Genomic DNA, 20,324 nt, shown 5'->3' on the forward strand with positions numbered 1-20,324 from the left:
TTGACTGAACTGGGAGGGTGTTTTGGGTCATTGTCCTGATGCAATATGAAGCACTTCCCAATTAATCTGGTGGCATTTTCTTGAATACTGGTAGGCAAGATGGTTTTGCACCCTTCCAAATTCATTCTGCTACTGTCATCATACATTAAGTCATCAGTAAAGTTGAGAGGACCTGTTCCAGAGACAGCCATGCATGCCCATGCCACGACACCACCTCCACCATGCTTTACAGATGAGGCTGTATGCTTGGGATCATTTGCTGTTCCCTTTTTTTCTCCAAATTTTTGCTTTCCCATCATTTAGATAAAGGTTCATCTTTGTCTCATCGGTCCATAAACACAGATCCAAAACTCTTCTGGCTCATCTTTGTGCTTTTTTGCAAACTCCAATCTTGCCTTTCTATTTTTGGTGCTGGTCAGAGGTTTGCATCTTGCTGTGTAGCATCTGTAATTCTGTGTCGAAGTCTCCTGAGGACAGTAGATTGTCAGAGCATCAGCCCAGCTTTCTGGAAGTTGTTGGTGATTTTACAGACATGTCTTTTAGGATTAATTTTCACAGCTTTTATGATTTATCTGTCATCAACTACTGTTGTTTTCTCAGCCGATCAGGTCGTTGTTGGTTGCTGGTGGTTTCCAAACTCTTGATTTCTCCATGCCCTTTGTTTTTGCTAGAGCTATAACTGATTTCCTCTTTTCTTTTAGCATCCAAATTGCTTTCTTTTCTCTCAAAGTCAGCTCCCTCGTCTTCATCCTGGTTTGTGTGTGTCATCATTGAATGCAAGATTCAGAATACAGAAGTAATGGATATAACTGATACGACACATTCCCTGCTTTTAATATCTGAAGAATTAATGCAACAGGACACAGCTGATCACTTAGAAAGGCCTGTGAGGCAACTGTTCTAATACTTATGCTCACATCAGATAGAGGGATGAAACTCAAAGTGCTGAACTTCTTAGCTGGTAAAACATGTGTGTGTTGAAACGGCTAATAATAAAATGTCACATTCTGTAGTTTTGTCTCGTATTCATCTTTTAATCATACTTGACTCCACAGCCAACAGAGCAATTTTGTCTTTACTGTTCCAATACTTATGGAGGGCACTGTATGACTTGTGTGGGGTGGGATAGATAGATAGATAGATAGATAGATAGATAGATAGATAGATAGATAGATAGATAGATAGATAGATAGATAGATAGATAGATAGATAGATAGATAGATAGATAGATAGATAGATAGATAGATCTGAATTAAAAAGATAGAAAATCTTATTATTTTTATAATTTGTCTTATTGTTTTATTATTTTATTTATTACATTAAAAATACCGCTGCAGTTAAATTGTATTTAAAACACACTCTATTACTTGTTGTAACCAATGATAATTTCAGGCACAGTCGATGATTATATTTGTTTATAATGAATGACAATGCCCGTCAAACATCTAAATGGGTTATGTGAATACTGTAATGTTGAAGAAACAATACCTCATGTATTTATTGAATGTAGGAAGTATGAACAAGAAAGAGGAAAAATGATAGAAGAATTAAGGAAAAATGGAATCCAGGATCTAAATTTTAAGGTTTTAATAAAATCAATAAAAGTGAAATAAATAGTAAAGCCTTCTATGATTTTATTAAAGAGACGGGAATGATAAATAAAATATAAATATAAAGTGTGGGAAAATGTCGGAGCAGAAGGTGGCGGTAATGCACCTATTTCCATTAGTTGCCAGCCGCCGTTAAGAACCAAGAAGAAGAAGACGACTATGCCCGCCGTGACTTTTATTTTGACACACAGCCAATATACAAGGATTACAGTCGAGCCCCTTTAGAACAGAGATAAACAAGCGTCTGCGGTGTATTCAGGCGTTACAAATATATAACTAACTCGGATTGCAGTGATTTAATTGGAGAGATGGTGAAAGGGTAAGGCTTTTTTCCTAGAGCATTTATATATATATGAGGTATGTCGTGTGGATTTAATAATAAGCGATAAAAAGGAAACCTCCAGTCGATGTATGTACGTTATGGCGTCCATATTAGCCTTGGTTTTAGCTCATAGTAATAAGTCCTTGCATTGTTTTTCATATCTATCTTGACATGAGCTCTTGAGAGGGTTTTGCTATTGTTTTGGTCGGAGTGATTGGTTTTTACACATATTTGTGAAGGCAATAGGCTATCGGTTTTATTGTAAACCGGTATCAAATACACAATTTAAAATAATAAACAAGGGCTCTGAAGTCTTAAGAGTGATGGTTTTGTACCAGTAACGTCTTCAAACAACAAAAACGGGTCAGAGTGGTCTTTAGGACCACATGGTCAATAAAACCGCTTGAAGTGAAGATAGTGTTAGGTCCTGTTTACACAGTCAGAGTAATGAGAAAGTCCTGTAATGGCACCTTTGTTTTAGATGACCATAATCTTGCATAATCCATGTTTATAATGATTGTTTCATTAAGAAATCTGGTTAACACTTTCACATTCAGTGGGCTGATAAATAAGAGATGATAAAGAGCACTTTTAGAGAAGTAAGGACACACAAAAGGTGAATTCAGGAAAATTGCACCACTATCAAAATTTCAAAATAGTTTGAATTCACCCTGTATATGATATAAGTGGAAATAGTGCTTGAAAAGGAAGGTTTGTGTTTGACAAAACAATAACGTCTGTTGTTCCTCTTTTTTGCACAAAACACAAAGTTCCTTATGTTTTTGACATTGCAGCCTAATGTAGTTGATGATACACTAACTTTTTTTGTTTTGAGAGCATTGTCTCCTCTAATCAATTTTATGAACAAATTTAGGTCAATGTGAATATTTAAAGAAAATTGTATGTCTTAGGTCCTGTAACTGTTAGTCATTTCTTTTAAAGTTTTTTTTTTTTCTAATTTTGAAAGTAACAATATTCTGTACTATGTACTTACATCAAAAATATATTCATTGTTTGGTCAAATGTACTAAATGTTCAGCAATTAATTACAAAAACACAACATTTGGGTGTTTATTTAAATGGAAGAAAATCTTAGTTGCAATGCAACAAATATTCAGAATATTTTTTGTTGTTAGTACATCGTGGTTAAAATAAAGTGAGACCAATTAATCGCATGAAAGCTATGTATACTGCTTCTAAAAGAATGATCAAAATGCTGTTTAAATTGAGTAATGCACATCACATCACACCACAAGACATGCCAACTTCCTAAAAGTATTTTGTATCAACCCACATATCTGAAGAAAAGTACACACTTTCAGAATGAAGTAAATAGGCCAGAGAACATTTTGTGCTCTGCTGTTTTGATGTAGCAGAGACTACACCATGTGCTCAACCTTACTATTGGCAGAACGTGCATTGTCTCCCCCTCCCGTCACCGTGCAAACAAACTTAGCTGAACCTCTCACATACCCTCGCTCGCTCACGTAGTCAGTCAGAGGAACTGCATGTGCCTCAGCAGAGCAGTTGGAAAGAGTCCCAGAGCTTCATAAGCATGCAAGAGTCAAAAAATCAGTCCTATAGAAAACAAACATCCCATAGCATTCGTCTGATGCGCTTGACTAAAACCACAGGGTTGATGATTGACGGAAAAGTAAATGTGCTGCAAATTCACTGCATATCCACCACAAGTTTGCAGAGAGAACACCGTGTTCCTGAAACAGCCTATATGAAAAAGCAAAGACTGTTTCACATATGGACACATTAATATAGTTGCTTTGCAAAGATGAGTAATTTTTTTTTTACTTTTAAAAGAAAATTTTAGTGTTTTAAAGTACTCCGTGAAGTCATAAGGTGACATTTGCTCCATGCATCAATCTCTATAACAAGTCATACAGCTTCAGAAACTGATGTACTGCCAGCTTCTTATCAATCAGTACAACATTTGACATGAACATTCCTCCTTTATCCCGTGAGGTTCAGAGGAGTTCGTTTGAACAGGCTGGGATGGGTTGTAATGCACTTCCAGTTCCACCTACACTGATATGGGGTGTTTACATTTTACCAGAATACATAATAACACTCACAGTAATCCCTAACCATACAAACAGCACAAGGGTTGGGCGTGACTGTTGTGACGAAGCTGAAGGACACAGTGTTCCTGCATTCATTTACAGCAGCTTTGGCACGAGACTGTCATTAAGATGTCACGTTTACTGCGTTACATGGTCAGTTTAAAAAAAACTAACTTTTATTTAGCATGGATGCATTAAATTGGTCAAAAATGACCGTAAAATGTCTGTATGTTACAAAAGATTTCTATTTCAAATAAATGTTGTTGCTTCCACCTTTTTCAGTGTTGATAATAGTAAATGTTTCTCACCAAATCAGCATATTAAAATGATTTCTGAAGAATCATGAGACACTGAAGAAAGACTGGAGTAATCTTACCGACCACAAATTTTGAATTGTAGCATATAATTTTTTATTTTTTTTATTTTTTAATATTATGTAAAATATTTATTACATTCAGTATTGTTTAAAAAAATTAATAAAATAAAAATAAAACCTGACTGAAATCAGTCATTTTATATGCTACTAAATTTAGTCATCATAACATTATAATGTACAAATGTATGAAAAATAAATATGCATTATGAGATTTGCCAAAGATTAAATGTTTGCACTCAGCATTCAGATAGTCGAGAAAGCTCATTCTTTTAAGTATTCATTGTCAAAAATAGGTTTATCTCAGATGAATTTGAGGACTTAAAATATAATTCTCTCTCTATATCGTATTACTCATTGTTTGGATTGCAGTGTGCAGGACCAAAGTTTATCCGTTTATCCTACTACAACATTTCCAGGTTATGCAAATCTTAAAATCTGTTAAAAAGGGCAATCATATGATGAATATATATGATTTTTTTTTTTTAAAGAGTCCTACAGAACAAATAAATCTCTTAGTGTCGTCATAAATGTGATGGATGTGCTCTTTCTGTGTATTTTTAGAAGGGGTTATGGTAGGTTTCAGTAATGGTCATTCTGTACGAGTTTCTCCCGCAGTGACCACTGGCTGAGACTGGATTATTGTGTAATCTGATGTGGTCGCCTGGGGCTTGAAATTGGATGCTGGGTCTTGCTTCAGCTTGTCTCAGACATTTAGTTTTTTGTTTGACATAAAACATGTGTTGACTGATTGCATCTTGATAAGATTTTACGTACTGTACATGGATCATCATCTGAACTCATCATCACTCAGAGCAACTTAAAAAACTTTAGTTTGTTTTATTTCTACGTCTTTTGTTGCTATATGGTGCTGCTTGCAAAAAAAAGAAGAAAATCCGTTTTATGTGTAAAATAAAAACCTGCAAACATGTTGACAGCTCTTAAAGTTTGTTATAGATGTATAAAACCACATGTTAGCTTTGGCAGATTACCATTGATTGTTCAATTTTAGGACTTTACCCTTCATTTGAATTTTTACTGATTAGTTTTATATTTGAAGTTGGCATAATATTTCTATGAAATGGCATTATTGTGATTAGGGCTGTTCCGAATACCATTTTTTGAGCTTCGGTAGTAATCAACACCGAATATTCGAAGCTTCGGAGGGAGGGGGCTGAACATATTCTTTTTTTCTTTTAAAGGTAGGAATCTCTGTGTGTCTGTTTGCATTTTTATTATGTCGAGAACCGTTCATCCAATCGACTTCACGCATGGTTCCTGCGGACCCAAGGGAGTGCAGTATCGCATTTTGGTGCAATATGGACAGGCGACATGTTCAGAATTAATACACTTTTAATAAACTACAGAACAGCGCGAGCCAGAAGTGACGCGCCTCACATATGCTCCGAGAACGGACACTGAACTAGAGGTACAAAACACACAGGTCTGTTAAAGGGGTCATATAATGCCCATTTTCCACAAGTTGATATAATTCTTTAGGGTCTTAATGAAAAGTTTGTAACATAGTTTGGTTAAAAATATTTCATTGGTAGTGTAAAAAAACACCTTTACCCTGTCAAAAACAGCTCTTGTCAGAGCAAGCAGTATTGTGTCATTCTCCTTTAAATGTTAATGAGCTCTGCTGACTCCGCCCCTTTCTTCCAAGCTGCTTTCTGAAGGATTGTTTACTTTTGGCGCATTCATCGCGAAACTTGCTAATTAGCACATTATTAGGAAAGGCAATTTGCAAAGATTCATTTAAAAAACCTTGTACTCACTTCTTCTGGAGGTGAAGATCATAGAATGCGCCCTCGATCATAGATGTAGATCGAGGGCGCATTCCCTTCAGAACCAAAGTAAACCCCATATCGGGAGTAAATGACGACTGCTATGCTCATTAATGGTCAAATGATCGTAATAGGGTGGTTGTGTACACACACTGCCAACACAGATTTATGTTCAAACAACTTGTAAAAGTGCATGTATGACCCCTTTAAGACTAAGATCAATACTTTTAATAAGGTACCATAACATTTTTCTAACAAACAAATCACTCCCAAATCAGAAAATAGCAGCACAGTAATTACTGACACCATAAAGGGTAGGCTATTTAAATCAAAGAAGAACTAAAAATAAGTTCAACGAACTGTAATAAATAAAGAACACGGTAGCATACTTTTCAATAACAGCATCACACATTTTAATTATCGAACAGTTTAAATAAAATTAAATGAATTCCCTTAAACAGAACGACATAACGTTAGGCTGGCTAGACAGCTCATATCTCTAAATTAATGGGTCTCATATAGCGATGAACTCCACTCTGGCATCTGTTATCTCTCTCTCTTTTTTTTCTTCGTTATTTGCAAGTATTTTCCAAGCAAATTAAGTGCACGTTTTTATCGTGTAAAATTACTGATAAACATGGTGGATAAAAGCAGCTCGTTTTTTTTTTTACACCCAACAATATAGGCGTACTACTTAAGTAGTCAAGTGTTCGAGAGAAACAAAAAAGAATATTTGAATCACAAATTTGAAAATCAAATGCCAACCCACCGAACGAATAATCGAATAATCAAATATTCTGGTCCAGCCCTAATTGTGATTGACCAAATTACTGGATCTGTTTTTCATTGCTCCTCTTTTCTCAAACCAGCATCGCTGTCTTGGTTTTATGTCCTGCAGTTAAATTAGAGTAATGTGCTTACAAATAGAGGTTTTGATCCGGGGCAGCGAGACATGACTGTTTATGTTTATTCTGGCTGTGCAAGTCCTTATACAGACTTATTCCTGTGTGTAGTTGTTTTGTTTGTTTTTTTTACCAAAGTGTACAGAGCCTGATTTGACCACAGACTACGTGCTGACTGAAACCATGTGGCTGGAGCCCAGCTTGTGCAGACATGCTGTAAGGCATTTCTGTCCTGTTTACTACACCATGAAATGCAATAATGCAATAAATCAATGCAGATAGGAGAGCTAATTATGTTCTCACAGTAGGAACGTTAATCCAGACCTGCATATCTAACGGAAATGTTTGACTATGGATAAGTTTTGAAAGAAATTAATACTTTTATTCAGAGAGGAGTGAGGATGCATAAAATTTATCAATATTGGCAGTTTAGATATTTTATATTAAGATTTCTATTACAAATAAATGCTGTTATTTTGAACTTTGTATTAATCAAAGAATCAATAAAGAAGAAACGAATCACCAATATACATGCATACATATACTTACATACACACACACACACACATATATATATATATATATATTTATATATATATATATATATATATGATATTATGCCAAAAAAAAGTATGCGCTGAGAGCAACTGTTTGATGGGTCATTTTGTAATGTCAGGGTTGGCAGAGTTCAGTCCTGTTCAAAGCACAAAGGAGGTCAGAGAACGAGTGCTGGGAGGGTCTCTGTCAGATAGGAAGTGTGGGGGAGGGCTGTGGGACAGGCTTTTCTACATACTTAAAGCCAGTAGAGGAGGGAAGTGTGAGTGAAAAGCACAGCGTGAGGGCTTGCCTCCCTTCATTTTGAAAAGTTTATCTGGCACTCAGTTTTTGGCGAAACTAGGATACACAGCACCAGAACACACCAATTACAGCTGGGACAGTTTTATTGAGGACGAACAGAGAACAAGATGTAAGAGTTGGAGAGAACGGAATGTTTTTTTTCTGTTGTTGTGCTAATTTTTGAATGAATAAAAACGATGGAAACTGCAAATTTAAAAAGCTCTGTGCTAAGAAATGACATTGCAAAAACTGAATTTTCTTCTTTAGCTTCCTGTTTAAGGATTGGATATTCAGAGTTCATTTTAAATAAGTTTGTTTTTCTTGTTTTTCCTTATTTAGGCCCAGTTTGGAGCAGCGGAAGGTGCGTTCGCGTGATGCGGCGCGCTGTAGGAGGAGTCAGGAGACTGAGGTGTTTTACGAGCTGGCCCATTCACTACCCCTTCCACGACGTATCGCTTCCCACCTGGACAAAGCTGCCATCATGAGGGTGACGCTCAGCTATCTGCGCATGAACCGCTTGATCCAATCAGGTGAGTTCTGCTGAAATCAAGCTGTATGAGGGCTAGTAGTAGTCCTCGGTTGGTTGAGACCTAAAATGGGTCACAGGTCTGCGTTGATAGGGCTGTGGACAGTAGGCAGAAAACAAATTGTTATAAGTGCAACTAAATATAATCATGTATAGTTAGGTTGAGAGATGTTTGCAGTATTTTGGAGCAAATCCATCTCTATTGCACAAGTGAAAAGAAAAAACGGCCCAAATTGCATTAAACTTGGGATAAACCTGGTTTGTGCTGACCACAATACATTTGTGTAGGCAATTACTGGCTGCCAGGTGCATAAAACCACTGAAATTTCATTTTACTGAAAATCTTTACTGTCACTTGTGATTAATTTAATGCATTTTTGCTGAATGAAAGTGTTAAATCTTACTGATGATAGTGTGTGCAGCTGATATAGGAGCATGGCTTATATAATGTTCTTTGGCTAATATTTACTAATCTTAATATTTAATTCTTGTCACATCCAGCAGGGCCAACCAAAACACCGACTGAAGAAACTGAGAATCCCACTGATGCCTTTTATCAGCAGGCACTGTCTGGCTTTATTCTGGTGATGACTGAGGAAGGGGACATGGTCTTCCTCTCAGAGAGTGTCAGCAAATACATCGGCATAGCACAGGTAAGTGCCACCCCTACATATTGAAGTACTACATGAAACCAAAACAGTGTGAGTTTCACCAAGTTGAGAATTTCAAACATGGTGGCTGCAGTCTAGTAACATGTGGCCCAGGAATAGTGCCACTTTGGATTCCTCTGCTGTGGTATAAGAGACAATGTTCACGTTACGTGTGTGACCAGACCCATTAGAATAGGTCCGTTCCTGGGGGAACACATGCAGTCTAATGTGTTGTTTTGCTGTGTTCTGCCAGGAGGTAATTACAATGTTTCATGTAGGTTAGTATTGAGTAAGACAGTGGTAAAAAAAAAAAATATGACATTGGGCACATTGTTGTAATATATTATGAAAAATAATCTCTTAAAGTAATTTAGATAACTAAAAACACAATTATATTACAGTGAAAGCATTTAAGGAATGATAGTGGGTAATTTGGGAAGGGAAAGGGCATGAAATCTAATACACTTGACCTACATTAAATGAGTTGCATTTATAGAGTTCATCTATTAACACTGAAACATGTTCAGCTGATTTTATTTATGTGCATCAGTGCAATGCATATTCCCAAACAATGTTTTTAAGAATGTGGTAAATGTGAAAAAAATTATTTATATATTTATTTATTTATTTATTTATTTATTTATTTATTTAATTTTATTTTATTTTTTAACTTAAATACTGTTTCTAATGTCATGATGTTTTAAAGTAATTTTAAATTGCTTATGTGTTTTTTTACAGCTGGAGCTGCTTGGACAGAGCGTGTATGAATTTGTTCATCCCTGTGACCAAGAAGAATTACGTGACATTCTTGCCATAAGACCTGGTAAAAAAAAAAATTCTAGGCCAAAGGATCTTTTTGCTGTAAATTAGCTGCTATGCAGTGACCTACTGTGTATTGAATTTTCTTAAGTCTCACATGCTTGTGTGTGGGACTGACAATTTTTTTTCATTCTCAGGTGTTTCAAAGAAAAAGACAGAGAAGTTAACCGAACATAATTTTTTCCTTCGGATGAAGAGCACACTCACCCACACAGGAAGAACAGTTAATATCAAGTCTGCAAACTGGAAGGTACACTGACTATGAATATTATGTAAAAATAACTTTTTATTCATGGACTATTAAATGTGTTTTAGAAATTAAACTATTGGAAGAAAAGGTGCATAAACGACCCAAGCCACATTCAAACTCATAGAAGTGCCATTGTCAACAAACTCTGCTTTTTAGTTTTGTTTTTATAAAATATTTAATGTCGTGACAAGGTTTAATCCGTACTGGTGTTGAACTTCCTTTAGCTATTTTCAAATGCAGCACCTGTTAGCCCATCTATAGCGGGTGTAGATTGCTCTGAGGGGTATGCAGGACAGTATCAGTATTACCGCTTCACATCAGCCCGGCTCTTTGTTGAGCGATGGGGTCAAGTCCCCTGAGTGCACAAAATAGGACACAAATAAGCCGAAGGCAGACATCCAGCTACGTTCAGTGCCAAGCCAGGAGGCACTGGTCCAGCTTGACCGCTTGCTTCGCACGTCATGTTACACAATATTGTGTTTTCATATTAGTGATCTGTTTTTTTTTTTTGTTGAGAAATGAACAAACAGTCAGTATGATTAGGTTGTAAACTGCCTGAACTCAGAATATATAAAACAGTAATATTGTGAAATAATATTACAATTTAAAGTATTACTATTTTAATATTGGTCTAGTCTTCAGTGTCACATGATCCTTCAGAAATCAGTCTAATTTTCTGATTTGGTGCTCAAGATACACATTATTATTATTTATTAATACTATTATTATCTGTGTTGAAAATTTTTACCACAGTTTCCACATTTAAATACTGTTTAATGAATAGAAAGTTCAAAAGAACAGCATTTATATAAAATAGAACTCTTTTGTAACATAATAAATGTCTTTACTGTCATTTTTGATTCATTTAATGCAGGGGTGTCAAACTCAGTTCCTGGAGGGCCACAGCCCTGCACAGTTTAGATTCAACCCTAATTAAACACACCTGATCCAGCTAATCAAGTAATTTAGGCTTATTTAAAATTTAGATGGGTATGTGTGTTGGAGCAGGTTTGGAACTAAACTCTGCAGGGCTGCGGCCCTCCAGGAACTGAGTTTGACACCCCTGATTTAATGGATTCTTGCTAAATAAAATAAAACAAAAATCACCCTTTTATGCAACTTCTAAATTGCATTGTATATTTATCCAAAGTACAGATTGCAATTACTTTACAATTTAGAAATTGTATTATTAAAATTCCATTAAACAGCCTTTTTCCATTTCTTCTGCCAGGTCCTTCATTGCACAGGACACATGCAGACGTTCAGCGGCGATGATGAGAATGCGCCTCCTGCTGGCAGCTTCCTGACTCTCCTGTGCGAGCCCATTCCTCACCCCTCCAGTGTTGAATTCCCACTAGACAGCAGCACTTTCCTCACACGCCATAACATGGATTTGAGTTTCACACAATGTGACGGACGGTAAGATGCATATAAATGCAATAATACATGCTCATGTATATTTTCTACACAACACACACTCGAGGTCGTAAAGGATAAAATAAATCTCATGACAGCGGGTCAGCTGAGTTTCTCTGTGTAGGAGTGCACTCAGTTCACCTCTATGAAGCAGCGATATACAGCATCCAAATTCGCCTTCCTACTCATGGTTTAATCTGCCCACACATGTAAAAGTGAATCTAACGTTACTCACTCAATCTGCAAACCTAAATGAGCCTTGTAGCTGCTGACGTTTTATTCTCACTGGATGTTTTTGAAATGCGTACGTGTGACAGCTGAAGACCGATTTCATTCATGGTGTGAGAAAGCATGTGACTCGGGTTTCCTGTGTTTTTCTCTCGGCTTGCACTTAGGGCACAGGATATTTATAGTATATCAGTGTTGGGATCAGGCACACAACAATCACATACAGATACAGATTTAAATGAACGAAATATAGTCTTTCCTGGCAAAAGAAATTATGCTTACTTGAGCCATGAATGTGTGTTTGGAGTTCAAAATAATTGCAAGAATGTTGATTTTGATGATGTTGAATTGTCCTCAGAAGCTTCAATACTAGTGTAGTCCAACTCACAAATAAATTACTCTTTGAATGATTAATTAAAAGAACTGGCTCATGAAAGACTCCCACATGAAATGTGCAAATTACCTATTTGAATCAGTAATGAATCCTCACTGAATCGGTCAGAATCAAATTCTGACTCACTCACTGAACTGCTGCTGAACTTACTGGAGTTGAAATGGTTATAATTGCTGATTAGTTGTTCATATGACAATTGTAAAGATACTCTTCTGCAATAATAACATTTGTGGAATAAATTAATGATGCCAAGTGGTAGCAATACATAAAATCTGTACCACACTTTATTTTCAGTTTCCATTTTTTGCTAAATGAAAGCTTTCACTTGGAGCATCACTATAATAAATTGAATTAAGTTAGGAGACTTGAAATATTTATTGACCACTTTCTGTGTTTACAGAGTCACTGAGCTTGTTGGATACCAACCTGATGATCTGATTGGCCGGTCTGCCTATGAGTTTTATCACGCCCTTGATTTTGATCATGTGACCAGGAGTTTACACATCTGTAAGTTTGTCTGTCTTCCTTCATTTCTGTGACATAATCAATCGTAGCTTTTTCACAACATATTTAGTCTTAACCATAACCCCACACAGTGGGGTTCACTTCATTTGTTTAAAATTCTGTGACAATGTCAACGATAACATTGTTGTGTTCTGATGTTTTCTTTATAGAATGAAAAAATGACCAATGACAAACTGCTAAACTTTCCCTTTGTACTTGCAGTGTTCTCCAAAGGCCAGGTGTGCACTAGCCATTACCGCTTCCTGGCTAAGAATGGAGGATTTGTGTGGACTGAGACTCAAGCCACTGTCCTCTACAACAGCAGGACCTCTCAACCCGAGGCTGTGGTCTGCCTCAACTTTATCCTCAGGTACCTCAATCAGACCTGGTGTAACCTGGGGGTTTCATGTGCCCTATCTTATGGTAGATTGTCATTTCATTGCTTATATACTATTATTATATTATATATTATATTTATAATTATGTACTATTATTATATTATACATTTTTTTAATTATATTTTGAATTGTTGTAGTAATTTTGTTGGTTCACGTCTGTATAGTTTTTTTCTTTTAGTTTTAATAATTTAGTTATTTTTGACATTTTTATTATTTTATTATTATTATTTGTGTTTATATTTTTAATATGTTTGTAAAGTTTTTATTATTTCAGTTTTAGTAATGTTAAATTATTTTATTTCAATTAGTGACCAAGGCAACATTTCTAATTTTCATATGCAACAAATGTTTTTTGGTGATTTCAGTTGACAAAAATAAGCCTGGTGTGAATGATGTTTCTCCCTCTCTCTGGCAGTGGTGTAGAAGAGGCGGATGTTGTGTTCTCGTTAGAACAGACCTGTGAGAAACCAAAGCCCAGAGCTGAGAAGATGAGCGTGCTGAAGGAGGAGGAGGACTCAGATATGGAGGAGGAGAGCAACACTGCGAATCTCTTCCTCCAGATGAAGGAGAACCCAGAGGATTTACTGCAGCTGGCACCTCATTCTGGAGATGCTGTCATTTCCCTAACAGGTGCTCACAATTAGGCTTTTCTACAGAATTTGAGTGTTTGCTGTTGGTCCTCTAAAATTGATTTGGTTGTTCATTCTTGCACAATTGTAATATCATCCTAATAGTGCTTTATATTATTCACAGACGGTGTGGAGTTGTCCTTCTGCTGTCCATCTAGTCCCACCACTATCCCAGAATGCCCTCAGGACTTCTGTACGCCTGAACTCCGTCAGCTCCTTTCTCCAATATTCGACAGGCCCACCAAATCTCCACGCGCTGCGGTGTGTATGAGAGTTTAGTTGTTTTTTTTTTTTTGGGGGGGGGTATTTTTTTATTGTTTTATCTGACGTTTAAGGGTCTGTTTCAGAGCCCCGCTGAAGAGCTGCCCATGGAGATGGAAGGGGTGGAGAAGTTCTTTGCCCTCAAACCGGAGGAGAGTGTAACTCTGAAAGGACAATCAGAGGTAGTTCTCAAAGTGGTTATTAGATCTCTTTTCAAACACCTCAGAAGATCAGTTATGGGTGTTTAACACTTTCATTCTCTGACAGGCTATGGATGAGCTTGATTTGGACATGTTGGCTCCATATATCTCCATGGATGATGACTTCCAGTTGACCTTCCTGCCCCAGCGTGAAATGGCTGTACCATCAGATATCCTAACCAACATTTCAAGGAAACGGTAAAAATCATAAGGATTTCAGCATATTTAGATTGTGTCAAATCTGGTAGAATGTACCAGACTTGTTCAGAAGTTTGGGATTGGTGAGATATTTTTAATGTGTTAAAGGAAGTCTCTTATGCTCACTAAGGCTGAATTTATTTGATCAGAAATACGGTAATATTGTGAAATATTATTACAATTTAAAAAAGCTGTTTTCTATTTTAATATATTTGAAAATGTTATTTATTCCTGTGATGCAAAGCTGAATTTTCAGTAGTCATTACTTCAGTCTTCAGTTTCCCATGATCCTTCAGAAATCATTCTAATATGCTGACTTGCTGCTCAAGTAAATGTTTATTATTATTATCAATGTTGAAAACAGTTGTGTTCCTTAATATTTTTATTTAACTTTTTCTTTTCTTCAGGATTTTTTGATCAATAGAAATTTCAAAAGAAGCATTTATATTAAATAGAATTCTTTTATAACATTATAAATGTCCTTACTCTCGTTTTTGGTCAAGTTAATGCATCCTTGCTAAATAAAAGTGTTAGTTTCTGTAAAAAGAAACCAAGAAAAGTCCCAAACTTTTGAACGGTAGTGTATAAGACTCGTATTTAATGTCTTTCTCCTCAACAGATGTTTGGAATATGAGGAGGAAGATGACATTCCTGTTCTGGCTACCAAATGGGAGAAGAAACCAATGAGCGGCTCCATAGAGGAACAGCTTCTGCTCAGCCACACATTACTGGTAAGGAAAATTTTTTATTTTTTTTAACCTTCACTTCTTTAGCTTCATTCACACAAAAACATTTGTTGTAGACATTATGTTTCAGAGTGTGATTTTGTTTTTAGAATAGCTTGTCTGATGATGATTCTGAAGATTTTGAACCGCCACCTCAAAAGCGAAGTCAGTTCTTGACCGACAGGGACCCGTTGCTGGGCGGAGTGCAGGCATTGTGCGATACAACAGGTACGATGCTTATTTTAAACAGTCCTGTGCTGTTGAATATAAGAATAATTTATAAAGGCTAACTCATTAACTTTATTTTATCATTAACAGCTCTCATGAGGGACACCTTCCTGTCGCGTCCGCCTGACTTAAAGAGACCCGTTGCTGAAACAATGCCGTCTCTTACTTGAAGAGAAAACAATGTGGATGAGTTATCAGCGATTACAGTGACCGTTAACAAAGAGGGTTACGAATAACCCTCCTCACGCTCCGCATGTATCAACGTAACATGTATTTCAGAGAGTGACCTTTTACGCAGAAAACACAGGAGGACAATTGGCCTAGTCATTCTGTCCATTACATATGTCCATATGTTAACTATTTTTATTTTATTTTATTATTTTAATGTTTTTGCCCAAATACTATAACCAAGAGTAGTGAAAATAGACTTTACAATTAGTATAATATAGTGATTGGTAATGAGTTCTCAACAGATTTGTCATTCAGTAGATTGCGACATTTCTAAAAATAATGGTGCACTGATCTCCCCTCATTTTCTGCAGTTCAAGCCGAATTCATCCAAAGCATAAAGGGGGTTCGAAATCGAAAATATACTGGTCAGGATATGTTAGAAATAGTGTTAACATGTTGTTCTACCACTTGTAGCCTTACTCTAAACCAGTGCTTCTCAAAATCCGGACTCCGGTCCGGATCCGGACCCGGAGGGAATTCAATCCGGACCCGCTTCTATTTCATATTTCAAGAACACTAATTATATTTCCTACTTTGATAAACGCACGTTAAACTTGTAAATCATTTGTTTATTTATTTTTATTTTTTTATGTCTTTTGGAGAAGGTCCGAAATTGCAGGCGAGATATTGAAACTTTTCCTTCATGACATTTGTTGTCATCATGACATCCAGTGAGCGTATGACGTTTGACATAATCGGGCGACATTTCACCGCTAATATTTTAATTTTTTTGTTTTGTTTTGCTATCACTTATATTATGGCAATTTGTCTTATAGCAGTGCCCAGTGTATACATTTATTTGTGGCGGCTTGTCACAATATCAAAACTAACCGCTACAAATAGATTTTCCAAAAGGCTTATACTTCGTTGAATAAACTGAGCACTGCGCGTTTCAAAAATAAAATGCTGCGCGGGTGTTTTTATATGACTGTATCTTTTAAAAGAACCGTCCGTTTTCTTCAGAAAAGCTTTTTCATTTGGTCTTTCCTGTAATGGCTGATAAAGTAGCGCTTATTTGATTACAGTCGTTACCGGGGAAACAGCTTTATATCACGCTCCAACAGTGCCTCCTGCTGGCAGAGAATCAACTTGCATTTGCTAGTCTGCGGGAAACACTGGTGTCTGTCAGCAAACATAAACAAAAAAGCATGCTTCAGAACTGTTTTGAGAAGGTGCTTAAGTTTTGAGCCATGTATTATTACTATGAATTAGGCTACTACTATTACTATCTTGTGCCCTGCAATAACCATTTACGCAAACTCTCTTTTGATATAAAGGGAAAAAAAGAGAAAATCGGCCCAAAAAATCAGCATCATGTATCGGCCATAGGCTGCCCTGATTTCTAAATATCGGCATTGGCCAGAGAAAAAACATTATACGTCGACTTCTATTGCTGACACTTAAATGAATTGTTTTGCCACTTTTGCATTTGTTATTAAAGTATTTTGAATGCAAAGGGAACCTTTTTTTTTTTTAAATGAGTGTTTATTTGTTATATGTTATGTATGTTTATTAAAAACACGTTTTGTAATAACCAATTGTTCCGGACCTTTGACACTGATGAAAATTCAGATTTGGACCTTTGAATGTAGACTTTGAGAACCCCTGCTCTAAACCTATAATCTCATAACTTCACTTGACTGTAAGTTTATCTGAAAGAAGTTTGGCGAGAGGATTTCTTACAGCGGCTCTGTCTAGAATCATAGGTTAGAGCGGTGAAGGGCTGACTTTGAGTGGATGTGATCATGCTTTTGAGTTCATAGATTATTCACTGAGGCCATAGCTGACAAATGCAACAAATACTGAATTGGTGATCATCTTTTTATAAAGCATTTTATATACTTTTGCAATTACAACTTGTAAGTGAATCTATACTTATGTGTCTTTGGTGTTGAACTACAAATATTACTGTTTTCTGTTCTTGTGTCACTTCCAATATGATCTGTAATGGTTTTCAAAGAGGCTAGGGTGTTGACGCTGCAGTCGTATTGACTGAAAACCTTGTCTGATGTCTTTTTGAATCCTAAAATGAGATGCTAACATGACAAATGTGCTAATCAGTTGGTTGCAAGCAATCGTCTTTAGTTTTGTCGTTTGATGTTTCTAGATCATCTTTTATGCAGCAAAGGCAGCTTTTTTAAATTGTGGCATACAGGATTAGTTGTGGTGCTGTTTTTTTTGTTTTTCAGTTGACTGTGAATCAGATATATTCCCTTGATTTCTGTATCTATTACAGACATGACTCAAGGGGCCTTATTCAAATGGTGTCCAATAAGACACATGCCTTTCTCATATGGATAAGAGTTTTCAGATATCTTAGACTTTCTTCTATATTACTGTGTATTTTTGCATCATTTATTTCCAAGGTACTTATACCTTGTATTGACTGATAAAGAAATAAAACGTTTTAAATGCATTCCAAAAGCGTGTGCTTTTTTTTTTTTTAATGTACAAACTTCAAAACATCCACAATCACATTTCCTCATTGAATAATCAAAAGCTTTTTTTTTTTCACATTTTAAGACAACTCAATATTAATTGAATAAAATTTGTCTAAAGAGATATGTTTTGTATGGGACTGTTCACACAGAACGTGTTCATGCGTTCACCAGACTTGGAAGAAGGCAGTGGGAAGAATGCACAATCTCGAGACTTTATAAAAATAAAAAAGCTGCTTTCTTTTTTTTTATTATTTTGTATATACAGTATCTCACAAAAGTGAGTACACCCCTCATATTTCAGCAACCATTTTAGTATATCTTCTCAAGAGACTATAGAAGTGAAACTTGGATATATTTTAGACAAGTCAATGTGCAACTTGTATAGCAGTAAAGATTTCCTCTGAAAATAACTCAACATACAGCCATTATTGTCAAAAAAGCTGGCAACAAAAGTGAGTACAACCTAAGTGATAACAGCTATGTCGTTTAACCATGCAAAGCCACATTCTATTCATCATGTTCATGTTTTTGTCTGCTTGACAGGGCTATAAAAATTTGTGTATCTTATATTAGAGCAGTTAAAATTTGGTGCTTTGAGGACAATTCTCATACTGACCATTGGATTTTCAACATGGCACCTCATGGCAAAGAACTCTGAGGATTTGAGAATTAGAATTGTTCCTATCCACAAAGATGGCCGAGGCTATAAGAAGATCAGTAACGATCTGAAACGGAGTTAGAGTACAGTGGCCAGGGTCATACAGAGGTTTTCCAAGAAAACTCGGAACAGGCCTTGCAAGGGTCGATCAAAGATGTTGAGTCTTTGTGCTGTGCGTCAGATGCAGAAGCTGACTTCAAAAAACAGAGGCTTGAGTGCTGCCAGCATTGCTTTAGAGGTTGCAGAAGTGGAAGGTCAGCGTGTGCTCAGACCATACGCCACGCACTGCAGCAAGTCGGTTTGCATGGCCGTCGTCCCAGAATGAAGCCTCTTCTGAAGCTGGCTCACAAGAAAGCCCGCAAACAGTTAGCTGAAGACAACCTGTCCAAGAGCATGAATTAATGGAACCATGTCCTGTGGTCTAATGAGTCTAAGGTAAACTTGTTTGGCTCAGATAGTGTCCAGCATGTGTGGCGACACCCTGGTGAGGAGTACCAAGAAAATTGTGTCTTGCCTACAGTCAAGCATGGTGGTGGTAACATCATGGTTTGGGGCTGCATGAGTGCTGCTGGTACTGGGGAGCTGCGGTTCATTGAGGAAACATGGATTCCAACATGTACGGTGACATTCTGAAGCAGAAGATGATGCCCTCCTTTCAGAAACTGGGCCGAACAACAGTTTTCCGACATAATAACCACCCCAAACACCGCTGAGATAACAACTGCCTTGCTGATGAAGCTGAAGGTGAAGGTGATGGAGTGGCTAAGTATGTCTCCAGACCTGAACCCTACTGAGCACATGTGGGGCATCCTCAAGTGGAAGGTGGAGAAGCACCATGTGTCTAACATCCAACAGCTCCATGATGTCATTATGGAGGAGTGGAAGAGGATGCCAGCAACAACCTGTGCAGCTCTGGTGAATTCCATGACCAGGAGGATTAAGGCAGTGCTAGATAACAATGGTGCCCCCAACAAAATATTGACACTTTGGACACAGTTTTGACATGTTCACTTAGGGTTTACTCATTTTTGTTGCCATTATTTGGACAATAATGACTGTATGTTTTTTTTGGAGGACAGTAAATTTGTATTGCTATACAAGCTGCACATTGGCTACTGTAAAATATATCCAAATTTAATCCAAGCTCCCAGGTATCTTTTATGAGCTGAGATTAGGAGCACTCTCTTAAAGGGAGTGCTCTTAATCTCAGTTTGTTACCGGTATAAAAGAAACCTGTCCACAGAAGCAATTAATCAATCAGATTCCAAACTCTCCACCACAGCCAAGACCAAAGAGCTGTCCAAGGATGTCAGGGACAAGATTGTAGACCTACACAAGGCTGGAATGGGCTACAAGACCATCGCCAAGCAGCTTGGTGAGAAGGTGACAACAGTTGGTGTGATTATTCGCAAATGGAAGAAACACAAAATATCTGTCAATCTCCCTCGGTCTGGGGCTCCATGCAAGACCTCACCTCGTGGAGTTACAATGATCATGAGAACGGTGAGGAATCAGCCCAGAACTACACGGGAGGATCTTGTCAATGATCTCAAGGCAGCTGGGACCATAGTCACCAAGAAAACAATTGATAACACACTACGCCGTGAAGGACTGAAATCCTGCAGTGCCCACAAGGTCCCCTTGCTCAAGAAAGCACATGTA

At 37.0% G+C, this 20,324-nt stretch overlaps 1 protein-coding gene across 6 annotated transcripts; it reads left to right on the plus strand.

Moving 5' to 3' along the window:
• Positions 1-1,747: 1,747 nt before the first annotated feature.
• Positions 1,748-17,984, plus strand: hif1al (hypoxia inducible factor 1 subunit alpha, like). Of its 6 annotated transcripts, none has more exons than XM_079392630.1 (16): positions 1,796-1,929; positions 7,208-7,285; positions 8,246-8,436; positions 8,937-9,085; positions 9,821-9,905; positions 10,039-10,151; positions 11,383-11,570; positions 12,590-12,696; positions 12,916-13,063; positions 13,507-13,721; positions 13,845-13,981; positions 14,068-14,163; positions 14,249-14,379; positions 14,999-15,110; positions 15,215-15,332; positions 15,423-17,984. In XM_079392630.1, exons 2-16 carry the CDS (start codon positions 7,281-7,283, stop codon positions 15,500-15,502), a joined length of 1,875 nt encoding a protein of 624 aa, XP_079248756.1. In that variant the 5' UTR covers positions 1,796-1,929; positions 7,208-7,280; the 3' UTR covers positions 15,503-17,984. The 6 variants fall into 6 exon arrangements, with proteins under 6 accessions (XP_079248752.1, XP_079248756.1, XP_079248753.1 ...); XM_079392628.1 differs by having other exon boundaries at positions 1,834-1,929; positions 8,934-9,085; XM_079392626.1 differs by lacking the exon at positions 7,208-7,285 and having other exon boundaries at positions 1,748-1,929; positions 8,934-9,085.
• The last annotated feature ends 2,340 nt before the right edge of the window (positions 17,985-20,324 follow it).

Source organism: Barbus barbus, assembly GCF_936440315.1.
Source record: "Barbus barbus genome assembly, chromosome: 34".
Classification (NCBI taxonomy): domain Eukaryota; kingdom Metazoa; phylum Chordata; class Actinopteri; order Cypriniformes; family Cyprinidae; genus Barbus; species Barbus barbus.